This window comes from Phaseolus vulgaris, chromosome 2 (assembly GCF_051622355.1).
Source record: "Phaseolus vulgaris cultivar YP4 chromosome 2, ASM5162235v1, whole genome shotgun sequence".
NCBI lineage: Eukaryota > Viridiplantae > Streptophyta > Magnoliopsida > Fabales > Fabaceae > Phaseolus > Phaseolus vulgaris.
The window spans coordinates 36,401,117-36,427,324 of record NC_143499.1 but is presented as its reverse complement, the minus strand read 5'-3'; the positions used below and the strand labels follow the sequence as shown (position 1 = coordinate 36,427,324).

The 26,208-nt window shown below is 31.1% G+C and overlaps 3 protein-coding genes across 3 annotated transcripts; 2 read left to right on the top strand and 1 right to left on the bottom strand.

The window, feature by feature from the left end:
* The first annotated feature begins 460 nt into the window (after nt 1–460).
* Nucleotides 461–2,120, top strand: LOC137811678 (excitatory amino acid transporter). Its single transcript, XM_068613500.2, has 3 exons — nt 461–638; nt 730–867; nt 1,860–2,120. The coding sequence occupies exons 1-3, from the start codon at nt 548–550 to the stop codon at nt 1,874–1,876; spliced, it is 246 nt and encodes an 81-aa protein (XP_068469601.1). The 5' UTR covers nt 461–547; the 3' UTR covers nt 1,877–2,120.
* Nucleotides 2,121–7,943: 5,823 nt separating this feature from the next.
* LOC137811670 (uncharacterized) lies at nt 7,944–12,803 on the top strand. The gene is made up of 2 exons (XM_068613491.1): nt 7,944–12,115; nt 12,219–12,803. The coding sequence occupies exons 1-2, from the start codon at nt 8,668–8,670 to the stop codon at nt 12,578–12,580; spliced, it is 3,810 nt and encodes a 1,269-aa protein (XP_068469592.1). The 5' UTR covers nt 7,944–8,667; the 3' UTR covers nt 12,581–12,803.
* Nucleotides 12,804–20,134: 7,331 nt separating this feature from the next.
* FKBP13 (FK506-binding protein 13) lies at nt 20,135–22,725 on the bottom strand. The gene is made up of 5 exons (XM_068613492.2): nt 22,324–22,725; nt 21,681–21,773; nt 21,250–21,310; nt 21,105–21,173; nt 20,135–20,350 (listed from the first exon to the last, which is right to left on the bottom strand). Exons 1-5 carry the CDS (start codon nt 22,690–22,692, stop codon nt 20,286–20,288), a joined length of 657 nt encoding a protein of 218 aa, XP_068469593.1. The 5' UTR covers nt 22,693–22,725; the 3' UTR covers nt 20,135–20,285.
* Nucleotides 22,726–26,208: the final 3,483 nt, after the last annotated feature.

Below are 26,208 nucleotides of genomic sequence, written 5' to 3'. Positions count from 1 at the left end.
TTTAATGAGTGCTACAAGTAAAATTTTAAGAAAAAAATGTTCCTTGTAGATTGAGATCTTTCTTTTTGAAACAAAATATGACATTGATACACTTGCCCAAAAAGTCAAGAAGTTTTTTGCAACACAATATTAATATATCTTGAATCAAATTATTTTACACAATATTTAATGAATGTTACAAAGTAAAATTTTACACTTGTCGCGAGAGTCAATAAATCTAACTTAATGCAATTAACAAGCTTTTTGCAACAATTACCAAAAGTTTAATGACTCTTGCCACAAGTATACATATACAATTTTATAAAAATATTTAAAATATATCAATATAAAATGTACCATATTTCAATTTTAACAATCAATTAAATTTAACTACATACAATAAGTTTAAGGTTATCGATATAACTAATAATTATTTTAGTAATAAACAATCTTTACCAATATAATGTTTAGAAAGAAAAAAAAAACCTAATGTTGAGGATTTGAGAAAGAAATAGGTGAGGTCTGTCCGAGGGGAACTCTGTGGAATCAAGTGAAAGAGGAAAGAACGATGTTTCTGAGTGCGACGGCGATCGGTGCGTTACTGGGTTTGGGAACCCAGTGTTATTCCAATGCTCTCCGGAAACTCCCCTACATGCGCCGTATCCATCTTTCTCTTTCTTTGTTTCGGTGAATGCCAATTCTTCAATTCCATTTTTAATCGATTTCATTGGTTGATGTATTTGGGTGTAGATCCGTGGGAGCACGTGGTGGGAATGGGGTTGGGTGTTGTGTTTGTGACCCAGCTTCTCAAATGGGAGGCCCAGGTCGAACGTGACCTCGACAAGATGCTCGAAAAGGCCAAGGCCGCCAACGAAAGACGTTACATAGGTTTTCTTTCTTTTCATTCCCAGACTCTTTTTTTTTTTTCAATTGCCCACCCCAAAACCTCAATTGCACTTGATTTTAGGTTTTCCTCGTCAATTCTTATACTTTATGATTTTTTGAATATTTTGGCCGTTTGGGGGTGTGGGGAAATGAAATGTGGCTTGTTTTCCTTGGATTGGCCTTTGCAATGGTTGTTGTGGATTGTTAGATATGTGGGTAAGAAAAAGAGAGAAGGTTTGCATATGAGTGCGTGGTTTGATTTGAATCACGTCCCCCTTTTGTCCATTTTGGGATTGGATAATCAGTTTCGGTTCAGAGTGCTTTGAGGAAGATGTTAGTGTTTCATTTGGTCTTTAGTTAATACAGTGTGTGAAAATGTTAGACTAGAAGAGATGATAACGTGAACAGTGAATACTGGAAATAAATCACTTAATAATTTGATTTTAAACTGCCATGACGTAGTTTAATATGAAATGTGGCTAGCTAGCATAAGAATCTGATTCTTTTTTAAGCCCGTGATTGTAATGGTAATAAGGATTTTGTTTGTTTCTCGAGAGATGATTTATTGGAACACTTAGTTTTGGAACTTGTAATAGCCATGGGGCTACTACAGTTTTAATGCAATGAGATGACTTAAGTTTTTTGCAATGGTGGTGAAATTTTGGTGTCTGATGCTTTGGGGACGTGATTGCTCCAGCAAGATATTATATTCTTCTTGTGTTTCTCATTGTGTTATTGATTCTCTTTCAGCTTTTCAAGTCGAGAGTTTTCTATTTTCCATCGGTTTATTGTTTGACTTTTTAGAATTTGATGGTAGTTTCTGAATCATGTTCCTTATCATCAACTTAGTATTATGCTTTACATGTTTTTGTATTGTCAGCTGCTCTGTAATTGAATGCTTTGGATATGGTGTTTTGGGGTGTCATTCGTTTACTCTGGTGTTTTTACATTGTCATTTTATTACCTCATCACATCTTATTAATTTTGCATTGCAGATGGAGATGATGATTGATGCATGTCCTCAAAGATTGGGGCAGTGGGTAGAAATAATCATGAAATATGTTGAACTTGTTGCTTTTGTTTTCTGATTTCATGGTGTTATGTTTGTAAGGCTGTTAACATTTTCATGCTAATCAGCCTATTTTTTGCACAAGCATTGTGCAAGCAGTGAAATTGTTATAGATGATAATGTTCTGGCCTTGTGGTTTCGTTGGTAATAATTAAATCACGGTAGCAGTGAAATTGTTATATGAAAATATTTTATTCGCTATTCTTTCTTCTTCTTTTATCTCTACTCCAATATCATGTTATATTTAATTAGAATACTTGTGATTTGTGGAGAACATTGATGTTTCTTAATATTTTTTTACTTTACAATGATTATTCATGCTTTGTTATTTGATTTGTGATATTTAATTTTATACATAGTCTTACAAAACACTATGTTATTTGTTATATCTATTTAGCAATTTTAGTTTATGTTTTGTTTCCTTTTTATTTTATTAATTTCATATATATGAATATTTTTTTAATTTAATATTTTATTTTTCTATGATAGTTATGAACATGTCAAATTTTGTAAAGTATGAGTTGTTGTCACATCCTTGAAGGGTTAAAAGTTGAATATCTTGTTGTAGAAGACTTTCTTATTTTATGGAACAATAAAAGAAAGATATGACTACCCAAAAACAGTAATTCTCCTAAAAGCCTATTACAATTGGATGCATTGTGTCATGTTTAGAATTACTTCCAAATTAAAAGTTTAAGTGGAGAAAACAATTTTGATGATGATATGTTAGAGAAGATATTCTTCACTTTTTTTTCAACTAATTTGCTACTACAACAATATCATTAAAAAGGTTTTAGAAACTATTATAAATTAATTCAATGTGTTTTAAAAAAATTATCAGGTTCGTTCGACTAGTTCTGCTCTATTCTTAGAAGTGAACTAAATGTAACATTTGATTCATATTTTTATGGTCGCACCAATAACCATGATTATGGAGATGACCATAAAGGAATTTTTTAGAATACTTCTTTTTATCTTAAGTGGGACAACAATATAAAAGAAAAAGAGAAAAGGGTGAAAAAGTTAGAATAAACATGAAAATATATGCTACCATTTTGGTGTTAAAGGCCATTGGAGGAATAAACCAAACATCTTGTTGAACTCAACCAGGAATCACTTAAAAAGGAGAAAAACTTTTACATTTTGCTTATGAAAATGGTGATTCTAATCATGGTCATATGGATACTATTCATCTTGATATTGTTGGTTTCTTTGTTGAACCAAATGAGAGTGTTTAGAAACATTTTTTTTTAATATTATGTTCTTAAATTATGCTTTTATACTTAATATAATGTCTCATGTTTTTAATTAATTTTTTTTAATATATGTTTTATACACTCACTCCTGACTCAATATCAACACGTATCAAAGAATTATAAATATACATGTAATATAAAATTAACAAATTTAATCATGCATACAATTCAATAAAAAAATATTAATTATAAATAATTAAATTATTTATAAATAATATTATTTTAATTACAATCTAACTAATTAAGAATTCTATTCAAATAATTAACATAATATAAATTAACAAATTATAAATTAATAATAACTACAATTAACATAATATAAATTAATAATAATTACAAAAAAAATTATAAATACTAAAATATACAAATTATAATAAACACTAAAGTATATAAATTATCATAAATATTAAAAAAATTTAAAACTGCACCAACCTGCAGTGGCGGTGGTGATGGGCAGACGACAGTGGTGGGCAACGACAACAACAAAACAAAGAAAAGCGCAGTGGTGGAAGCAAAACGATGAAGAGCGCGATGGTGGCAGTGGCGTCACACACAGTGGTGACAGAAAAACACAAACAAGAACCTAAAGCAATGGACCGAATGGAAGAATGAGCAATGAGGGTGGAAGAAGAACTTACAAAAGCAATGAGTTGAAGAGAGTTGAAGCCAAAACAAAGCCAATGAGTGCAAAGAAGATGAAATGAAAATGCAGATAACAAAAGCGTAAGTGACGGGTTTCGAATTAGGGTAAATAACGGAGGTATAGACAGTGGTTCTTAAGTAAAGCTGTCGTTTATAGAAACAACCAAAAAACCGTCGTCTATTTTCCCAGTAATTGAAATATGCAATGATTTTACAAGGAACCCCTGTCTATACCTTTGTTTTATTTTCAAAAACGTCACCGCGTTTTGATGGACAACGTTTGACAATGAAACTGATGTATATTAGCTGTCGTAAATGAGTTTTTCTGCACTAGTGTAGGGGTATAATATGTATAATCCCAAAAAATATGTAAATAAAAATAAATTATTAATAAATATTAAGGATATTTATATTACTAGCAAGAACTTAACTAAATAATTAAATTTTAAGAGTTCAAAGTATAGGATAAATAATAAGATTACAATAGAGATAAATCAATTACGGGTGAAAATCTTAAGATAATAAATGACGAATTCACTATTGAATAAACTTGAGAGTTAACTTGCTTTCTTTACTGTTTTACAATCGTCTACTTTAATTTTTCACCTAACAATCTTAATCCCATTTTGTCTTTACTGTTATTTCTAACCTTTGTTGTTTGTAGATAAATTTTGAATATTGATTGACTAGATTTATTATTGGATTCGTTCGAAGACGACATGAGATCATCTGACCCATCTATACTATCATCTTTTTGGTGTTAGGGGGTCTAACACTGCATTAGACGGTCTATGCTGAAATCATTTTAATTTGATTGTGAAAATGACAACAATCAATGTGCTTACTAACTAAAGATGAGGATTCATGGTTGTTTTGCTCATATACATATGCGTAATCTTAATAAGTTGATTTCTAAAGATTTGGTTAATAGTCTTCAAAAGCTTAAGTTTGAGAAGGAAAAGGTATGTAGAGTTTGTCAAAAAGGGAAAACAAACTAAAACTTATTTCAAACAAAAAAATTATGTTTCAACTACTAGACCCTTGAGTTGTTACATATGGACTTGTTTGTCCTTCAAGAACCATGAGTGTTGAAGGAAATTACAATGCACTTGTCAGTGCAGTTGGTTTTATAGATTCACATTGACTTTATTTCTAGTATTCAAGAATGATGATTTTAAGCTTGTCAAACTTTTACAAAACAAAAAGGTTGATGCATTAGTTCTATTAGGAGTGATCATGAGGGAGAGTTTCAAAATGATCAATTTAACTCTTTTTTGTTAGAAACATATGATTAGACATAATTTTTCAACACCTAGGACTCAACAACAAAAATGGAGTTGTAGAAAAGAAAAATAGGTCTTTAGAGAAATTTTCAAGAACCGTGTTAAATGAAAACTCTTTATGTAAGTATTTTTAGGCTGATGATGTTAACATTGCATGTTAAGTACTTAATAGCATGCTAACAAAGCCTATTCTTAAGAAAATATTGGACATTTTAGAGCTTTTGGATGTAACTCTTTTGTATTAAATAATGGCAAAGAAAATATTGTCAAGTTTGATGCAAAAACAAATGAAGGTATCTTCTTAAGTTACTCATCAAATAATCATTCATAGAGAATATACAACAAAAGAGTTTTGACAGTAAAAGAATTTGTTCATGAAAGTGTTACAAAAGAATGATTAAGGTGATGATGATTTACTAGATATCTTCACCAAACTACACTTGAGTAAGCCAAACAATCAAAATGGTTCTGATGAGACTAATGTTGAACAAGAACTTCACAAGGATCCTCCAAAAGAATGAAGAATTCCTAGAGATATCTCATTTGACAATGTGATTGGCTAAATTGAAAAATGAGTATCTACCAGATGTTAGTTAAATAATCCATGTAACACAATGATATTTTAAAAATTGAACATTGAATATCTGCTATGTATGAAGAACTTAATCAATTTGTTGATAATGATGTTTGGATGCTTGTACGTAGAACGAAAATATGAATGTAATAAAGCACAAAATGAATTTAAAAAAAATGTAATAAGGACAAAATGAATTTAAAAAAAAATGGATGAACTAGGTAGTATAACAAAAATATAACAAGGTTTTAACTAAAAGTTATAATAAAAAAAAAAGAAATCGAATTTGATGAAACATATAGTGAGTGTTTGGAGAGCCAAATTCTTATCTTCATTTTGGATTTCCAATGTCTGAAACCCTCAGGGGGGTACTCCAACGAGTCGAATTCTGATGAGATTTCAGAAGTTGAAAACCTAAAAATGGAGGTAAAAATTTGATTTCCTAAAAACTGAATTCTCACTAAGTGATCGATGCTATTCCAGGAAGTAAAATTCTCCTTAAATCTATTCCAGGAATTTATTTTTAAAAATGTCTGATTTTTATAATTCGGGCGTAATTTGATAAACTAAATCTATTTTCCTTCTTAAATGAAACCTTTTCAGTTTTTCTTTTTCTTTCAAATGCTGTAGTAATAAAGATTTTAATGGCGAACCACACTTAAAAAAATAATATATATTTTATATTGATTAAAAGAAAATAAAAAATTGACATAATAAATCACAAATAAATTTATATAAAAGACTAAAACAATATTTCCAATACAACTTATAGATAGTATATGTATAATTTTCTTCTTTTTACATATTATTTTTCTCATTCATATTCATTTACTATGATTCCAATTCATGCTTAACTAAGGCAAACTAAAAAATAAAAAGAATTCACATCACATGTATTAATGGGCACGGTATATTAAACTAAAAACTTATTTACAAAAAAAAAAATCTCAAAATTTAGTGTTAATCTTTCTTGTTTTTTTTTTTGTTTTTTTTTAATGTCTTTAACTTTAAAATATGTCCTTTTTGGACTTCAAAGTATTTTAGACAACGTTTTATATGAAAAAGGTGGTTTATTAGATAACACTTAAGAGAAATTAAAAGTGATGTATTTTAAAATTAAAACTAACTTGTTAATAGATTAAAATATAACCTTATCATGAAAATAAATAAAAAGGTGTACTAGAAGTGAGTGTGGGTGTGAAGTTTACCATGGATTGCATTGGCCCGTGAACTACATTGGATAAGTTTTAAAGACCTAAAAGAAGCTATCTATTTTGTTCCATTAGAGGCTTTCAATGATTCCATTGCAACCCCCAATTGACTTTTTTTTTCTCATTATCATATTAGATTTTAACTATGCTTTTGCTCCTTTTCATTTTCCTACATTAAAATAAATTGATACATGCATCATACAATATTGATTATATTAGTTTTGAGACTTATCTCAACAATATTTATTTTCTCTTTCTTTTATGACCCATTTGGTAAAATTGATTAATCTCCACTAAAATGAAGTTTATGTATTATAATTTAATCTTATTCTTTAAAACTTATAGAGATATAAGCATGCTAGAGAAGTAACAAATTCGAAGTGCAATATTGAAAAATATAGCATTATGAATTATTGAGTGATGAATCGAAATTAGATTAAAAACTTCCAATTAGTGGATTGGTATGGAGCGGTGGACATAAAATAAAGTACACGAGTTAATTAACATTTGTTTTGGCATCAATTAGGATAATAGTAACATTATAGAGTAGAGAAAGCATAAAAAATGGTTTTGGAGTAGCCAAAAGGGTTACGTGCAACCAACAATAAAGACGAAAGGCTACAAAAGGACATTTGGTTTCGTAACTCAAACCAAAAAAAATGTAAAAAATATAGCATTCAATTCATTTTTTTTTTCTTTTATTTGATCCTAGCTTGAATTTCTTGATTTCTTTGTATTTTATTGTATACAACAAAAACAGAGTGAGGGTTGGTTTGAGCTTAAAACAGTTTAAGGGGGTTTCGTGGAGGTGAAAGTGATTCGTTGATCAAGACTCTTTGACTTTGTTAAAGCAAGGACAGAATAAGGTTTGAAAAGCTATGCTGATACAAAAAGTTTATTTATATATAAAAGTTATTTAACAGATAAATATTAGAAGAAAAGAAAGAGAAAGTAGAATAAAATTATTGATTTGATGAGAAATAAAAAGTAATAGTAACAGTTATTACCAACCCAAATACCTAAACTCAGTTCATCAAGATTTAAGAAAGGATATTGGTATTCAACTGCTCGTTTTCTCATTGGGTCTCATTCATGTTCAGCCACAACACTAGAAAACCAAATCTGCTACACCTATTCCTCTATCACTGTGCCTCACCCAACAACTACTGTATCTTCTTCCCCTAACCCCATATCTTCATCATCTCATACTTTTCAATTCTATTCCTTCTTTCTTTTCTTCTCAGAGTCAAACTCTCACCACTGTTACATTAATTCTATATGCTATCTTTACTATATTTGCTATTGGACCTTTTCCTTCCCTTATATTTCCCTTGCTGTCTACTGTTTTCTGATCCATCTTCACCTTTTAAGTGTTCATCTAATGCTCCCTCTTCTCTCTCAATGGCAAGGAAAGGTGTTTGACTTTTAAGTGTTGTGTTCTGATTTACAGTCTCTCATCTCTCATTTGTCACCCTTTTCGATGCTCTCTTGCCACACGCATGCAGCAGATACCACTCATCTCCAACTCATGCCTTGCCATGCCTTCATCTATAGACTTCCATCTTCACATGTACACACTTCAAAAGAACCATAAAAACATAGCTCACAAGAACAAACATTCCCGTCTTCCAACTCCAACTCCCAGCACCATAATTTTTCCCCTGCTTTCATATTCCATCATTAGGAGCAACTTTCATTGCTACTTGAAACAAAACAATCCTCTGTCAAGTTTGTGAGTGTTTGAAAGTTGGAAAGTAGAGCAACCCAAATGGCACATATAATGAGGTTTTCAACACTCGTAGTTGTGTTGCTTTTTTGTGTTTCTCCTACGCTTGTAGTCCTTGGTCTGGGCTACTCAGATCACACTACTAGAGTGCTGTTGGAAGTGAAGAAGTCTTTTGTGCAAGACCCACGAAATGTTCTGAGTGATTGGTCAGAAGATAACATTGACTACTGCAGTTGGAGAGGGGTGTCATGTGAATTGAACTCAGACTCAAACTCAATTTCAAACTCTTTAGATGGTGACTCCATGCAAGTGGTGGGTCTCAATCTCTCTGACTCGTCACTCACCGGGTCAGTATCACCTTCACTCGGTCGTTTGAAAAACCTGCTCCACCTTGATCTCTCCTCCAACAGCCTCACAGGTCCCATTCCACCCAATCTCTCCAACCTCACTTCCTTGGAATCTTTGCTTCTCTTCTCCAACCAACTCACGGGTCACATACCCAAAGAGTTCGGCTCGCTCAAGAGTCTCCGAGTCATGCGACTCGGTGACAATGCATTAACGGGAACGATTCCCGCTTCTCTCGCCAACCTGAATAATTTGGTCAACCTTGGCTTGGCTTCCTGCGGACTCACCGGGTCTATTCCCAGTCAACTTGGTCAACTCAAACTCATGGAGAATCTGATTCTGCAAGACAACGAGTTGATGGGTCCGATTCCGACCGAGTTAGGGAACTGCTCAAGCCTCACCATCTTCACTGCAGCTAACAACAAACTAAATGGATCAATCCCCAGTGAACTGGGTCGACTCAGCAATCTGCAAATTCTCAACTTTGCCAACAACAGTATATCAGGGAAGATTCCGAGTCAACTCGGTAATATGAGTCAACTCGTTTACCTGAACTTCATGGAGAACCAGCTCGAGGGTACCATTCCACCGTCTCTAGCTCAACTGGGCAATCTTCAAAATCTGGACTTCTCAATGAACAATCTCAGTGGAGGAATCCCAGAGGAGTTAGGCAACTTGGGTGAGCTAGCTTATTTGGTTCTGTCTGGTAACAACCTTAATGGTGTCATACCAAGGACCATATGTTCCAATGCAACAAGTTTGGAGCACTTGATGTTGTCAGAAAGTGGACTTCATGGTGAGATTCCAGCTGAGTTGAGTCAATGCCAGCAACTGATGCAACTTGATTTGTCCAACAATGCACTCAACGGGTCCATACCACTTGAGCTTTATGGGTTGCTGCGGTTAACTGATCTCCGCCTGAACAATAACAGCTTGGTTGGTTCCATCTCTCCCTTCATAGGGAACCTCAGTGGCTTGCAGACCCTTGCTTTGTTTCACAATAATTTGGAGGGTGTTCTGCCGAGAGAGATTGGAATGCTGGGCAAGTTGGAAATTTTGTATCTTTATGATAACCAATTGTCTGGGGCAATACCTGTGGGGATTGGTAATTGTTCTAGCTTGCAAATGATTGATTTTTTTGGAAACCGTTTCAGTGGGGAAATTCCCGTCACTATTGGAAGGCTGAAAGAGTTGAATTTCCTTCACCTTAGACAGAATGAGCTAGTGGGTGAGATTCCAGCAACCTTGGGTAATTGTCATAAACTGAACATTCTGGATTTGGCTGACAATCAGCTCTCAGGTGCAATTCCTGCAACGTTTGGATTCCTCAAGGAATTACAGAAACTCATGATCTACAACAATTCCCTGGAAGGTAATCTCCCTCACCAACTGATAACTGTAGCAAACTTGACCAGAGTGAATCTTTCTAAGAACAGATTGAATGGTAGTATAGCTGCATTGTGTAGCTCTCAATCATTTCTTTCTTTCGATGTTACTGACAACGAGTTTGATGGTGAAATTCCTTCCCAAATGGGAAACTCACCCTCCCTTGAGAGACTAAGATTAGGTAGCAATAAATTTTCTGGAGAAATTCCAAGGACATTGGGAAAAATCCGTGAGCTGTCATTGTTAGACCTCTCAGGAAATTCACTCACTGGACCAATACCAGCTGAGCTTTCTTTGTGCAACAAACTGGCTTATATTGATTTGAACAGTAATTTCCTTTTCGGGCAAATACCATCATGGCTTGGAAGTTTGTCTGAGTTGGGAGAGCTAAAGCTCTCCTCCAATAATTTTTCTGGGCCACTTCCATTAGGCCTATTCAAATGTTTTAAGTTGCTAGTTCTCTCTCTAAATGACAACTCCCTGAATGGAAGTCTCCCATCCGATATTGGTGAACTTGCAAACCTCAATGTCCTCAGACTTGACCACAATAAGTTTTCTGGACCAATCCCTTTGGAGATAGGGAAGCTGATCAAGCTTTATGAGCTCCGACTCTCCAGAAATGGATTCCATGGTGAGATGCCAGCTGAGATTGGAAAACTCCAAAATCTCCAAATCATTTTAGACCTTAGTTACAATAATCTCTCAGGTCTCATCCCACCTTCTCTTGGGACACAGTCAAAGTTAGAAGCTCTTGATCTTTCCCACAATCGACTAACTGGAGAAGTCCCTCCACAAATTGGGGAAATGAGCAGTTTGGGAAAGCTTGATCTCTCTTACAACAACCTTCAAGGAAAATTGGATAAGCAGTTTTCCCGCTGGCCAGACCAGGCATTTGAAGGAAACCTACATCTTTGTGGAAGCCCTCTTGAGAGCTGCCACCGAAATGACGACTCTGGGAATGCAGGCCTAAATGAATCAACAGTAGTGATAATCTCTTCCCTTTCAACTATAGCTGCAATTGCACTTCTGATACTCGCAGTTAGAATCTTTTCCAAAAACAAGCAAGAATTTTGCAGGAAAGCCAGTGAAGTGAATTATGTATACTCTTCTTCTTCATCACAAGCACAGAGAAGACCGCTGTTCCAACTAAATGCAGCTGGAAATAGAGATCTCAGATGGGAAGACATCATGGATGCCACGAACAATCTAAGTGAGGACTTCATGATTGGCTCAGGCGGTTCAGGGAAAATCTACAAAGCTGAATTGGCATCTGGAGAGACTGTGGCTGTCAAGAAGATTTCATCAAAAGATGAATTTCTGTTAAACAAAAGCTTCATAAGGGAAGTTAAGACACTAGGGAGGATTAGGCACAGACATCTGGTGAAGCTAATAGGATATTGTAGCAATAGAAACAAAGAAGCAGGTTGGAATCTGTTGATATATGAGTACATGGAGAATGGGAGTGTTTGGGATTGGCTTCACGGGAAACCAGGCAAGGAGAGCAAAGTAAAGAGCAGCCTTGATTGGGAGACAAGGTTCAAAATTGCTGTAGGATTAGCACAAGGAGTGGAATACCTGCATCACGATTGCGTCCCAAAGATCCTTCACAGGGACATCAAATCCAGCAACCTGTTGCTAGACTCAAAAATGGAGGCACACTTGGGAGATTTTGGACTGGCAAAATCACTAACCGAGAATTATGACTCTAATACTGAGTCTAATTCTTGGTTTGCTGGCTCTTATGGCTACATAGCTCCAGGTAGGTGATCAAACTGCTGGTTTGAATTGACCTTTATCTTACATTATCTTTTGCCTTTCTTTAACCACTCAACAAACTTGTTTGCTATTGGCTTTATTTTCAGAGTATGCATACTCCCTACAGGCAACAGAAAAAAGTGACGTTTACAGCATGGGAATAGTGTTCATGGAACTTGTTAGTGGTAAAATGCCAACAAATGAAATTTTTGGAGATGAGATGAACATGGTGAAATGGGTAGAAATGCACGTGGATAAGCATGGTGAGGAATTGATAGATCCTGAATTGAAACCTCTTTTACCTGATGAAGAGTACGCTGCATTCAAAGTGCTTGAGATAGCCTTACAATGCACAAAAGCTACACCACACGAGAGGCCATCTTCAAGGAAAGCATGCGATCTTCTCCTCCACGTATTCAACAACAGGGTGGTGAACTTTGAGAAGAAGAATTTGGAATATTACAAATGAATTTGTTTTCAGAGGATTGAAACAAACCCTATTAGCATCATGGAAAATTTATGTAAACAATACTCTTTTTTTCACATTATATAGAGACAATGCCATAGTTGCTGCTGTTCAACAGTTCCCAGCTAACACCAAAAATTGGTAAGAACATATTATCAATTTTCAATGGTTCATGCTGATCATATTCTTGAATTACTAATTAAAAGCCCTCATTTTGCATGAGCAATTTATGCCCTTGTCATGTTTCATTTGAAAACTTCTAAATGTTATGAAGAGGAGAGCAATTAGAAATTAAGTGTTTCCCCCTTTTCTATATATTCATATTCCAAAAATAATTCCGATTACAGTTGAAGGTGGAAAATTGGTTGCAGAGATCTGAAATAGGGAAGAAGCATATTTAATTTTGTTTCGATTTTCCAAATGAGTTCGATTTCTGTAGGGGTTTTTTAATTTTTTGTTTTTAATTAATATTTAATAATTTAAAATAAAAACTTAAATTAACTTTTTTATTTAATTCATAACTTTTTTAAGATTATTAAAAAAGACATGTAAATTTTGTAATTATAAAAATTAATGCTGATAAATAATATTAATATTAAATATTAAATTAGTTAATAACTATATTTTTAAGAAAATTTTAATATTATTAATATGAATAATTAATTTTATTAATTTAAATATATAACAATATAAAATAGTATAATTAAAATTTAATGTAATATTTTAAAATATTTATAACAAATTTTTTAATTGAAAATTTATATATATATATAAATATACACACACAATTTTTGTAATAGTGGTTAATAATATAAATTTAAAATAAAAGTAATGTGTAATTAATAATATAATATAATGTATTATTTTAAATACTAAATTAATACATGAATTTGTTAATATCAATTCGTATAATGTCATTTTCAATATATTAATGACATATTGGTAATTTAAATAAAATTATTTAATACATTTAATTAAATAATTTAAAAAATGTAAAATTAATTATTTAATATATTAATTAAAATGATGAAATTAAGAAAATACAATTCAAATGTTAATAATTAATTTGTAAAAGATATTATTATTATTATTATAAAAAATATATATTAGATTCAGTTGATATGAAACTAATATTATTATAGATATAAAGTTTAGATTTTAAAAAATTATGAGTATTATATTGGATAGTAAATTTAATTTTGAAAGATATTATTAAATATTTTTTATAAAAAATAAGCAAAACTTACACAACTTTATAATATCATATTATATTAATGAATTTTTAGTTTTCAAGTTGTGTTGTGAAAATAAATCAATGATATAAGAGTAGAAAGTTGAATTGTGTATTAAATTTTTTTTTAATAATCCGTATGAACAACGTCTTATCAAATGATTAGACAAAGTTAACATATACTACTGTTGTAATTCTTGTTAAAAACAACTTTTTCTTTTAATGTTAGATCACAATTTAATAATATGTAAATCAAATAGATAACTGTGAGAGGGATTTAATTTTAGTATTTTTATATTGGTTAGAATGTTAACTAAGATTACATTCAATTTTTCACAACACAATCAAGTTTTACTAAGGAGGATATTTCTAAAAAATATAAACTAGGTATCTTTGGACTTCAACCACTCTGGACTAAAAATGTCATAAATAGTATGTCAGGATGAAGCAACTAATGAGAAGAGATTTAGATAGAAATTAGTGAGAAATCATATTCATGTGAGGGTGAAGTGTTCATAATTCAACAAACCCTCAACAATCAACTTAGGCCTAAACTTGAATCACAGAGCGAGAATTTTTTTCATACACAATGTAAAATTCTTGACAGTACATATTCTCCCATTGTTGACAATGGGTCGTGTTGTAACTATTGCAAAACTAGGCTGGTTGAAAAATAGAATCTCACTATCAAGATAAAGTTTTATGTGATGTAATGTCCATGAAAGCTTGTCATGTATTATTGGAAAGATCGTGACAATTTGATAAGAAAATCATGCACTAGGGTCATACCAACAAGATTACCTTTACTCACAAGGATAGGAAGTATATACTTCATCCTTTGACACCTTCCCATGTGTTGGAGGAAAAAACAATGAGAAACAAAAGAGAAAAAAAAAACATCTAGCTCTCATAAGACAAGAGCTTAGGAAGATAGAGTTTAGATATGGAAAATTAAACAAAAAGATTGAAGAAAGAAGAGAGTGAAAAGAAAAAGAGAGAAAAGGAATTTTTTTGAAACCCTTTTCTTCAAAAACCTGTGTTGAGTTGACAACAAAGACCGAAAAGTTTCAAGAAATATGAAAACCACAGAAGAAAAAGAAACAAATAAATAAAAATAAAACGGCTTCTAAAGCATGAACTTGTGTCAGTTTAATAAGAAGAACATGTATTTTTCAAGTCATATTTTTCCTAATTATTTCTCAAAGAACCTCATTCTTATTGAATCTCTTGTAAATATACCAATTGATTTGTTTGGTGTTTATTTTATATGAGTGTTTGATCTTGGAGGGAAAACATGAACCTAAAAAAGTAATAAGGTTGTTGTCCTCAAACAACAATATAGATATGAGGATAAATCCTTCTCAAGAGGCAGGGATGATGAAAACTGTACTACAAATATCCACAAGATAAGGAGGATGAAGACCTAAAGTATGTTTAAGCATTTACTAAAACATATGGGCCTAATTGAGCTTCTATTTATCTTTTGTAGGCCAATAAATAGGACAACTCTTGGATGAAGGAATGTACAAAACATCCCCAAGAAGATCTCCAAGTCATCAAAACTTCTACTTGAGCTTTGGACAAAAGAACATAAGAAAACTGAGTTTTAGTTGACTTCAGAAGAGACAAGTCAACATCATTTTGGGCCAAGCTTTAGTTTAAATAAATTGTATAAAGTAGTTTAGGATTTCATGGGTCATGTATTGGGCCTAGTAGAATATAATTGGCTCATGTATTTGAGCCTAGTAGAATATGATGTTGGGCCTTGTATTTGGGCCAAGGGATAGATTTGGGTAGCATAAACCATCTAGGATTACATTTGAGCTTCCTTAAAGCCCAACGTAAACCCTAGACGTCTAAGAAGGGGACTAGCACACCCAGGGCCAGCTTTTTTACATTTTTTTTATTATAAGATGAATGTGAACGATTTATTCTCAAATTTGTGTTAATTACAAGATTTAGAGGAAAATGGAGACAAAAGGACTAAAGGAGAAAGGACAAGATGAAAAGGAAAAGTTGGAACATTGAAACTCGTCCAAGTAAGATCACTTCAAAGGAACTCGTCCAAGCGAGTTCACTCTAGTAAAGTTGGGTTTTTTCTCGTCAAACTCACTTAAGCAAGTAATAATTCACTTAAGCGAGATGTCACTTAGCCCAAGCTCAATTAGGTTAAATAGAAGGCATGAGACATAACCCTAGACATCATTGGAAGAATAGAGAGAGATAGAAAATCCTAGAGGAGGTAGCCGTCAATGAGAAACATCTTGGATCTTCTTTTCTTGCTTTTCATGTTTGTAATGACCAACATGAGTGACTAATTCTTCCCTTTTTGAGATTGAGAGTAATATGTTCAAACTCTTATATATTAAGGTGATATTTATCTATAATATTCAGTTCTTGATTGATGATTTGCATTATTATTTTATTCTTAAAACTTGAACTATTCATGATTTTGATTCTTATATTTGACTGGAAAGTACTTCTAAGATCTGACCTAAATGATAATGCTTAACATATTTGAATGTTAGGAATAAATTTGAAATGTTGATTGCTTTATAACACTTGTTCGTAATGATAAAGAGTTTTTATAAATATGAGAGGAATCAATATTTAGGAGACTTTCTTAATAATTTTATATGCGGGGAATCAATATGAATGATTTTTATATGTGGATCAATATCAATCTAGATTAAATATTATATGCTTTTGAAAAATACAGAAAAGTGGGAAGGATGAACTCCAATCCCAATTTTCCCAATTAACTCATACAAATATTTTACTTTTCTTTATTTAATTTCTTGCAAATTAATAATACAAACAACCTTTCCAACAAACTTTTACATATTTTCTTATATTTAGTGAATATTATACTTGAGATTTTATAACTATTCCTTGTGGATTCGATATTCTTTCTTAGAGACAAAGTATTACTTCTGACTCGGTACACTTACCGTAAAATAGTCATCATTTATGAGTGATAATGTTATGCTACCAAATTCAACCCATATACTTGGTTGAGCTTTGTTTCTCTACGGTAATTTTCTTGATAGTCTCCCCTAGACTCTTCCTAGTAAATAAGTCTAACATTTCAGTAAGTCATAATCCACCTTACTTCACTTCAATTTTCGAAACTTCTATTGAGTTCAAACAAGCTTTCGCAACCTACATTCACTCCATTTTCATCAAAAGTCAAGAAACAACACTAGAAGTAGGAATTCATCAAATTGTCTATATTTAATCTTTCTTTCGAATGTTTTCAAGTTTGGTGATTATAGATTTTTCGTTAATTATAACTTTTTTGTTTATGTTTTATTTATTTATATATATATATATATATATTATTTTTTTATTGTTTGAGAACATGTTGTGCAATAATAATTGTTTCCGGTTTGCTTTGTTTTCCTCTTCTTTTGTACGTTCTTTTTACGTTATGTATTTTAGTTACTTATCGTTGTTGAATCAATTTTGATATGAAGCTTTTTTTTCAAATTATTTTGTAACTACATCAAAGTTTCAAGAATATTTCTCTGTTTCTACTTTCAACCATTTCTAATTTGTACTTGGCTTTTTATCTTACTTACCTCTTTCATGATTACTAAAATAATTGTTCAAAATGTTACACTTCTCTCTTTTATGAGTAGCTTTAATTGGCACTTGAATTTGATATTTGTAATTAGTACTTAAAAGATTAAAAGAAGAGTGATAGTTTAAATGAAAAGGTTAAAGTTACGGCCGAGAAAATAAATGTTGTTATAGTAAAAAGGAAATTAGTTGCTAAGCACAATCGTGAGTCGTACCATAGTATATTTTGTGGGACATCTCGCAATATTTTATAGCCTTGTTGTTGGTTTTAACTCATGGATTTTGATTAAGAAAAGTTCTTATTTTGTGTAATTTAATGTGCATAACGTTAATTACGTGGGCCATTATTGGCTCTCACTTTAATAGCACGTTAAATAGGGTTCAAAGCAAATTTCTTCCCTTACTCTGATATAACAACTGTGTTTACATGCCACTTGGCACTTGCTGTGTGCTGCCACCTGTGTGTGTGATATGTTTACTTTAGATTTGGATGCCATCATAGCAATACCATAGTTGCAATCACATTGGCACTCATCACAAAGAAGTTGAATATGACCATGCAGAAATTTTCATCAATCCCTGCTTTCCCTTTTTATATATATTCAGGAGACTTTCTCTTTCTCTCTTTTATATGTACCTAAACTTCTTTTTCATTATATATCACCCACTACCTTCCCAGAACAATTATCTACCTTCTCTGTCACCTTGAGCTCCAAAAAGTTTTTCACCATATTTGCATATTCATACTTCACATATCCCTTTCACTTTGCTGCTGATCCTTCTAGCTAGCCATGATACTTGGATGATTTTCATAAGGCACTTTGTTTTGCATGGCTGGTGATACAGCATCTTCCTTCTCCACTTACATGGTCCTCTTCATCTCTTTGCTCCTACTTTCTCACTTCACCATGGCCATGCTAGAACACAACTTCTCTCCTTCAACATCAAACAAAGAGGGTCCCAAGAAGAGCAACACCAAGGTAGTTGCTTCAGCAAGGGAAGACAGTGAACAAAATTCAAAGGATATGGCAGTAGGAGAAACGGGCAAAGGCAGCATTCATGTTCCAAAGAGAGAGCACTCTCAATCTCCAAACAGGATCTTCAATGTCAGCGCACATGAAGTCCCCAGTGGTCCAAATCCCATTTCAAACAGGTAAATTCAGTAGTAGAAGAAAGAAGATCCACAAGATGAACATGGAAAGAAAAAGTATTGTTACCAACCATGGTTTATGGCTTTCACATTTTTTTAAACTTTTTCTTTTCCCCCTCTTTTGGGTTTTGTTTTTGTCCATTTGCAAAGGATTATTTTGGATTTCCAAGGCTTCAAAGTGGTTTGATATCAGTGAAGTCTTTGTTCACATTGTTGTTATGAAATTGAAAGCATGATCATGTACCAATGATTTAAAAATGAGAGGATATATGTATATGAGATTCTATACTTGTTGCCATCATCATGCTATGTTATTGGATAGAAAGCAATGAGGGTACGGGAGTGAATTATTTGATGGTTCAAATTTGTAATGGTTTCGGATCCTTTTGTTTACGATGAGGGTGCTCAGTGCACACTGTAGTGAAAGAAGAAATGTAGGGAAAGAGCATGAAATGATCCTCAACCACCACACCACCATTGTTTTGTGTGAAAAAGTTTACATGGAATTGGCATCCAAAGTAGCGTTTGAAGGGTCAATATCTTTTTTCCTCAATACCCCAAAATATCCTCATCACTTTCTATGGAACTCCCTTGGTACCCTTTGTCCCATTCCTTTAAAACTGAAGCAGACCATGGCAAACTTACTCAACTCTTGTATATATCTCCATCCGGTGTCTCTTTCTTCTTGTTGGATAGTGGTAGTATAGTACATACATACCTATCTTTTTCATTAATCATCAGAAACTGACAAACTTAATTGGAAAATTTACTGCTTAATTTTGTTGTTTTTCCTTGTCTAAGTTGTGTATTTTGTTTTTGGTACCTATATTGGTACACTCTTGAATCATGATTTCAAAAGTTGGGATAAAGCTAAGATTCCAAAGTGATAGGCATCATAAGCTGTCCTTTTACATTTTGTGGGATGAAATGCGTCCACATTTCAAACAATTTGTCAGTTCCGCGTACTGAATTCGATGTCAAATGTCATGGAAACAATGCATGGAAGGACATTTTCGACCTCATACATGAAACTAAAAATTAGAGGCTATTTAGTCTGAGAAAATTGTTTTCTATTTTCCCTTTGTTATATTATTTTCAAAAGTTTGTATATGAAATAGTGAAAACAGCTTTTTATTGTTTTCTGTTTTTACCTTTTTTTTTACCATATGAACTTCAAAACAGGAAACAAATTTAAGTTTCAAATCTAAGAACACGACTAGTAAGAGTCGGTACGCTAGATCTCTTTAGGCAATGCGACATGATTTGGCCTTCACTTTTGATTGCAGGGGTCTTGTCACTTTAATAAGTTATTAGGAATCAATTTAACTGCTTTGTAACACTAGGACTCGGGAGAGTGTTTTTCATACATAAAAAGAGATAAAAAGAACTGGTTTCTTGCTTTGCCAAAAGCAATCAAAGTACTTTGACAGCTTTCCTTTTACTGATTGTTTCCTTTATTTGCTTATTTCCATTTTCTTCACAGTTATTCACCCTCTTAGTTTGAACTTCAGATAAGTTTTTTCAGTGCTGAACTGCAGCTCGTAGCTGTTCAACTTTCGGGTAAAATTTCTATGCTAATGAAATCAAAGCTGGATAATCAATAAAATAGCATGTTAATTACTTAGTTATGAATTTCTCCAGCAACTTTAACTTTAACATTTAATTTTAGAATTTCAACTATATGTAATCTATGCTCAAAACTCCAAAGGAAAAGAAGGAAATTTTCCACCTCATGGCTTTGTAAATCATGCTTGGCTAACGAACTCCACATCGAACAATAGCACTGAATCAGGAGGAATGATACATGAACCTGAATCAAACTATGTATAAGTTTTTCTTGCCTAAGAAAAATGTTAAAAATAAAAAACCATGCAGAAAAAGAATATGTGAAAAGTTTCCTTGTCCATAAGGCAATGCATAATTCTGAAGATTACCACTAGTCTGATTACCCGCTAAACCCTAGTAGCAGTTTAGATCTAGGCTACAGTAGCTTGGCATGCTTTCCTTGGTTCCAGCTTCTTTACAGAATTTGCTGTAAATATGTTTTCACTATTGTTTAATAAACATCTTTCTACACAGAAATTAAAATTGGCATGGTGTTTGCACAAATGATCTTTCTTTAAGAACTTAAAATTCAATGGTTACAATTTCTCTCTTATTGAGAAATAACTTTTGAAAATTATATATTTAACAAGTTCATGTGAGTTAAACAGAAATATGTTAGCAGCTACTATCTTGTAATGTTAAGCAAAGCCACCATTAAGAAAACTTCCTGACAATTATTATTTTCATAACATTACATTAAGTGTGCATTTTTCTTGTTTATTCTCCTGCACTGCGAAGTTAAAAAAACAGAAAAATATAGATGCATTGAGTCCGTTCTCTTATCTTATTCTGCTTTGTTATGTCACTTGCAGAGTGCTACAATCATCACACCAAGCTCTTGTATATTCAAAATTAAGCACATCTTAAACTAAAGTAGCCAGTAGTTTTCCCTAGGATATATAATGTCAAAAGAAAAAGTATTGTTTAGCAGCAGAAAATAAAAGGAAAGAAGTACTTGCCTCCTCGACAACCAGCCCCTCTTGATCCATATCCAAGTTCTGGAGGAATCTTCAGGGTACGTTTCCCTCCTATGTTACGAAAAAGTAAACAATTTTACCTTGGCCTGTCAAAAAAGAATGAATTGACACCGATAAAAAAAAGTACCTGCAAGCATGGGAGGAACTCCATCACCTCCAATAATGCCTTCATCCCAACCTTTAATCACCTATTTGATTCATGGATAACTTTTAATTCCTGAACAAGACTGTACAGAAAAGGTACTCTAATATGACTACTTATGATTGGTGGCGCTGATTAAATAAACATGGAAACTTACTCTTGGTTTTCATTAGCAAACAATTCTTAAGAAGCAATTCCATATCTGATTTCACCAGTTATATCTATCCTAGAGAGAAATTTTCATACTATGACTTATAACAAACAATCATATGATAAATTTGTTGTTTTTTATTATAAATACTTCAAAAATCATCATTACACACATAGTTTATAATTAGTTGTCATCTCATCAGTGCTGTATGTTGCTGCTTATAGTTACAGTGTATAAAAAAACTGTAAAACATTAGCAATCATACCTCTCCAACACCAACGCGAAACGTTAGTGGCTTGCCACGATTATAGCTGCTATCAAAAACTTTCCCATTCTCCAATCTCCCCACATAATGCGCCTGGAAGATAGCATATTGGTCAAACATAACATAGGACTTTACCCAAAGTGGATAATGTCAGTAAATGACCAAAACACCCTAGCTCAACACAGGTTCTATGTGAACCTTCACTACCACAATATTTTTTGTGCCATGCCACCTTGAATGCATTAAGTTGAATGTATCACATATAATATATTTGGTAACAAATTGTCTTCCAACTCAACAAGTTCAAATAAATTTTATTATATTAGATTTTGAAACATTCTAAGAATAGATTTTAGTTAAATTCAACTCATAAAAATGAAGTAGATTTCACACAAAAATGCAGGCTTGCACTCATGACTTACCTACTCTATTTTAATCATATTTCTAAGAAACTCCAACTATATCATTATTAAAACCATATGAAAAGAGTAAATAGGATATACATATTAATAATTTCAAATAAAACATTTTATAATGTTATCTAATAACAAATTGTAGTAAGTTTTTGAGTTTTATTTCTAATATATTGAGAATCTAAAAGTTTTTACAGCTCGAAAGCATGATCAAATCTAAATGAAAATACCTTAATAAGTTGTCCCTTGACTGCCTGAGGACCTGCTCCCAGAAGTTTATCACAGAAGGCAAGACCTGAAGGTGCCACTTGAAATTCACATGGAATTTCAGCTGCTGGTGATGAATTTGGGGAAGAATAAGCAAGAACAGCATCAAGTGCAAGAAGGCTTATGACAGTTCTTCTCTTCACCAGGCTCTCGTCCCGTGCCACCGTTACAGTGGGTGGTGCTGGTGGTGGTTGGATTTGCACAGCACATTCCACATGACGATGGAAACTAACAGTTTGTGAATAATTGTTACAGTTTTGGGGTTTGAAGGAAGGAAGGCGTTGAATGGAAGGGAGACTTGTTCCAACGGAATAAGGTGCTGCTAAACCCATCTTCACCCGATAAACGAATGGTTCTAGTTCAAATTCTTTCACGTGCTTGCTTTAATATTAATAAAAAGAAATTGCTAAAGCATTTAATTATTTGAGAATTTTTAATCAGAAAGACAATTAATTATTTAATATTTACCCATATTTATTAAAATTTATCAATATTGGTTCAAATTAAAGGAGCATCAAAGTTATATTTTAAATTTTGAAATTTTAAAACTTCACAATTGTGATTTTTTTTCTTTTACTATTTCACTCTTCATAAACTAATTTCAAGACTTTACTTTTTTTTAATTTAAAGACTCAATAAATAAAAAATTTAGTTTAGAGACCCTCATAAAAAAAAATTCCAAACTGCCCATACTCAATTGATAACCACTACACTCTCCTGTCCTTTTTTTTTTTTTTTTTCTTTTCTTACTCACTCTGTATGCAATTAAAATATCTTTATATATATATATATTATTAACTGTTAATTTAATTATTAGAATATAATATTGATATTTAAGTCACTATAATTAATTTATATATATACATATATATGTATATATATAATTTTTCAGTACCAACTTAATGATTAGACATTCAACACTCACCTACAAGAAAAATATGTAATTATATACAAATATCTACATATGAAAAAAAATCCATCCCACTTTGAAAATTGATGGAAAAAAAAATTTAGAGATAGTGTATATTTATTTGTAGCTCATGTAATAATAGTTTCTGAAAATAATTTTAAAATTTAAAATTTATTGCATAATATAATATGAAAAAAGATAGTGTATATTTATTTGCAGTCCATGTAAAAATAGTTTCTGGAAATAAAAAAATTCCAAAATTTATGGCATAATATAATATGAAAAAAATTAGGAGGGTCTGTTCAACAAAATATATTATTACAAAATTAAGATAATTCTAATATTATCATGATTCTTAATTTAGTAATAATATATTTTATTGAGATCCATTTTTTCACATTATATTTTGGAACGAATTTTGGAATATGAAAAATTAGGAGAGATATGCTCAATAAAATATATTATTACAAAATTAGAATGATTGAAATATACACGGTTAAAGGAGATATTTATTATGATTCTTAATTTTGTAATAATATATTTTATCGAGCAGATTTCTCCTATTTGTTATATTATATTATATGATCAATTTTGGAATTTTATTTTATTTTCATAAACTATTATTACGTAGGTACATATAAATAGATTTTATCATGGGATATTGTAGGGTGCCATAATATTTGGGGAGCATTGATAGTTTTAATTTTATTATATTTGAATATTACCATTAAATAATATAGTCGTATTAAATTATGTATGAGGATTATAAATTGAAGTGTGTTAAAGAAAATAATAACATTGGTTTTATCATTACATTTGATGCATGTGGAAGTGAATATAAACTGTTTTAAAACCATTTAATATTAATATGGTTTGGGTATTACGATAGTAGATATCTTGAAGAGTTTTTATATGCACAGCATATTGAATATAGTTTTTTAATGTATCTCTACAAAGTTTAACCATTACACCAACCCATCATATTATAATGAACGTTATCTTATTATCGTTACAATATTCCTTTTAAATAATTAATTTTTTAATAATATATATTTTCAATGTGATTCATTCTTTTATATATAAGTGAAACATATATCTATATATTTTTCTAATATATATATAATTTAAATTTTCTTTTGAAGTGAATTAAACTTCCAAATATTTTCTTCATTATATCCCTTCCTATATATTGATTATATCCTTTAGGTACTAGCTTTATCTTATTTCTAGTTACTATTCCTTAATAAAATTCTTTTGTTTGACTTGGTTCCAATTAATTTTGTATTAGGTGTGTACATAACAAGTTCCCAAACTTCATTTTATAAAAGTCATAGAAAAACATATATTATGCAAGAATTTTTTAGTAAATATTTTTTTATTAAAAAATTATTAAATAGAAATCAATTTTAAAATAAAAAATAATTAATCACTATATTAACTAAAATAATTATTGTTTAAAAAAAATATTAGTATCTAAAATAATTTTTATTCTTAATAAAATTTATAAACTAGTTTCTAAATTGATATCTAATTAACTACAAAGATTTAAAAACTACAAAAATTAGCTACCAACTTTAGAATTTAAATTAATTAATAACTAAAAACTTAGTAATAGAAATTTAAAAATCAATTAAATATTAATTTAGAAACTAGTTTATAAATTTTAATAATAATAAAAATTATTTTAGATATTAATAATTTTTTATCTCTAAAATAGTATTTAATTTAGTTAATATAGTAATTAATTATTTTTTCTCTAAAATTGATTTCTATTTAAGGATTTTCTTGTAATGATATATATACTTTATTTTACTTATTTTTTTTAAAATATTATGAAAAAACTTTAAATTTTAAAAAATTCGTACTTGAAATGATGATTAGATAAAAATAATCAAGAAATTTATTTCAAATTAATTATATATATGTGAAGAGACAAATAATTTAGATTTAAGTTTGATATGGTAATAATATTATGAGATAACTAATTTAAACATTAAATAAATATGCTAACATTATGAGGTAGTTATAAAAAATATAAGATATATAATTTTTCCAATTTGAATTAAAAAACAACAAGATAAATAAAAATAATTCTATATTAAATATATTCAAACTTAGTTTGCATATTTACGCATAATAAAATAAATGGTGTTGCAATATATCAATTTTAGTCTAAATAAGAATACAATAACACAGTAAAAATACAAAGACATAATTTTAGAAATAAAAGAATCTCGTTACAATCGATAGTTTGTGAAAAAAATTATTTGAATTTTTAAATTTTTATAATATTAAGAAATTGTTTTTAATTTTATTTTCCAGAGTTTTTTTCTAAGTTAGGAGATTTTATTTTAGTTAAAGGAAGAATGGAACAGGGCTTGAAAAATGAAGGATTGGGCCAACAGCCCATCCCATTTTCACCCCAATTTCATATAGGCAAATGCTCCCTGCACCCAACACATTTTAACCTGCACCCAACATAATTTTAAAAATTCCAAAAATGCCCTTTATTCCGGAAATAAAAATCCGGAATTGAAAATAATATATTTCGGAAAAATATATCCAGAAGTGGTTATTGAGTTTCGAAAATAAAAATCCGGAAAAAAAATTTAAAATTCTATTCTGGACAAAAAAATCCGGAATTGATAAATAATACATTCTGGAAAAAAGAATCTGGAAAAAAGATTATTGTATTTCGGAAATAAAAATTCAAAAAAAAAAATGAAAAACTCATTCTGGATAAAAAAATCCGTAATATAAAATTTCGTTCCGGAAAAAAAAATCCGGAACACATATTTCGAAATTTTTTTTTAAAGATAGTTTCGTCTTTTCCACTGGAATCGGGTGCAGTGATATGGTGCAGGAAGCAATTGCCTTTCATATATTAAGATCGGCCCACCCATAGTTCATTTGGTGTAAAAGACTATTATGTCCTCGT

Coding starts and splice junctions, on each gene's coding strand:
- LOC137811678 (XM_068613500.2), top strand. CDS start 548: ATGTTTCTGAGTGCGACGGCGATCGGTGCGTTACTGGGTTTGGGAACC. Junction 639..729: donor GAAACTCCCCTACATGCGCC/GTATCCATCTTT, acceptor ATTTGGGTGTAG/ATCCGTGGGAGCACGTGGTG.
- LOC137811670 (XM_068613491.1), top strand. CDS start 8,668: ATGGCACATATAATGAGGTTTTCAACACTCGTAGTTGTGTTGCTTTTT. Junction 12,116..12,218: donor TTATGGCTACATAGCTCCAG/GTAGGTGATCAA, acceptor CTTTATTTTCAG/AGTATGCATACTCCCTACAG.
- FKBP13 (XM_068613492.2), bottom strand. CDS start 22,692: ATGGGTTTAGCAGCACCTTATTCCGTTGGAACAAGTCTCCCTTCCATT. Junction 21,774..22,323: donor TCAAGGGACAACTTATTAAG/GTATTTTCATTT, acceptor GCTATCTTCCAG/GCGCATTATGTGGGGAGATT. Junction 21,311..21,680: donor TTCGCGTTGGTGTTGGAGAG/GTATGATTGCTA, acceptor TGAATCAAATAG/GTGATTAAAGGTTGGGATGA.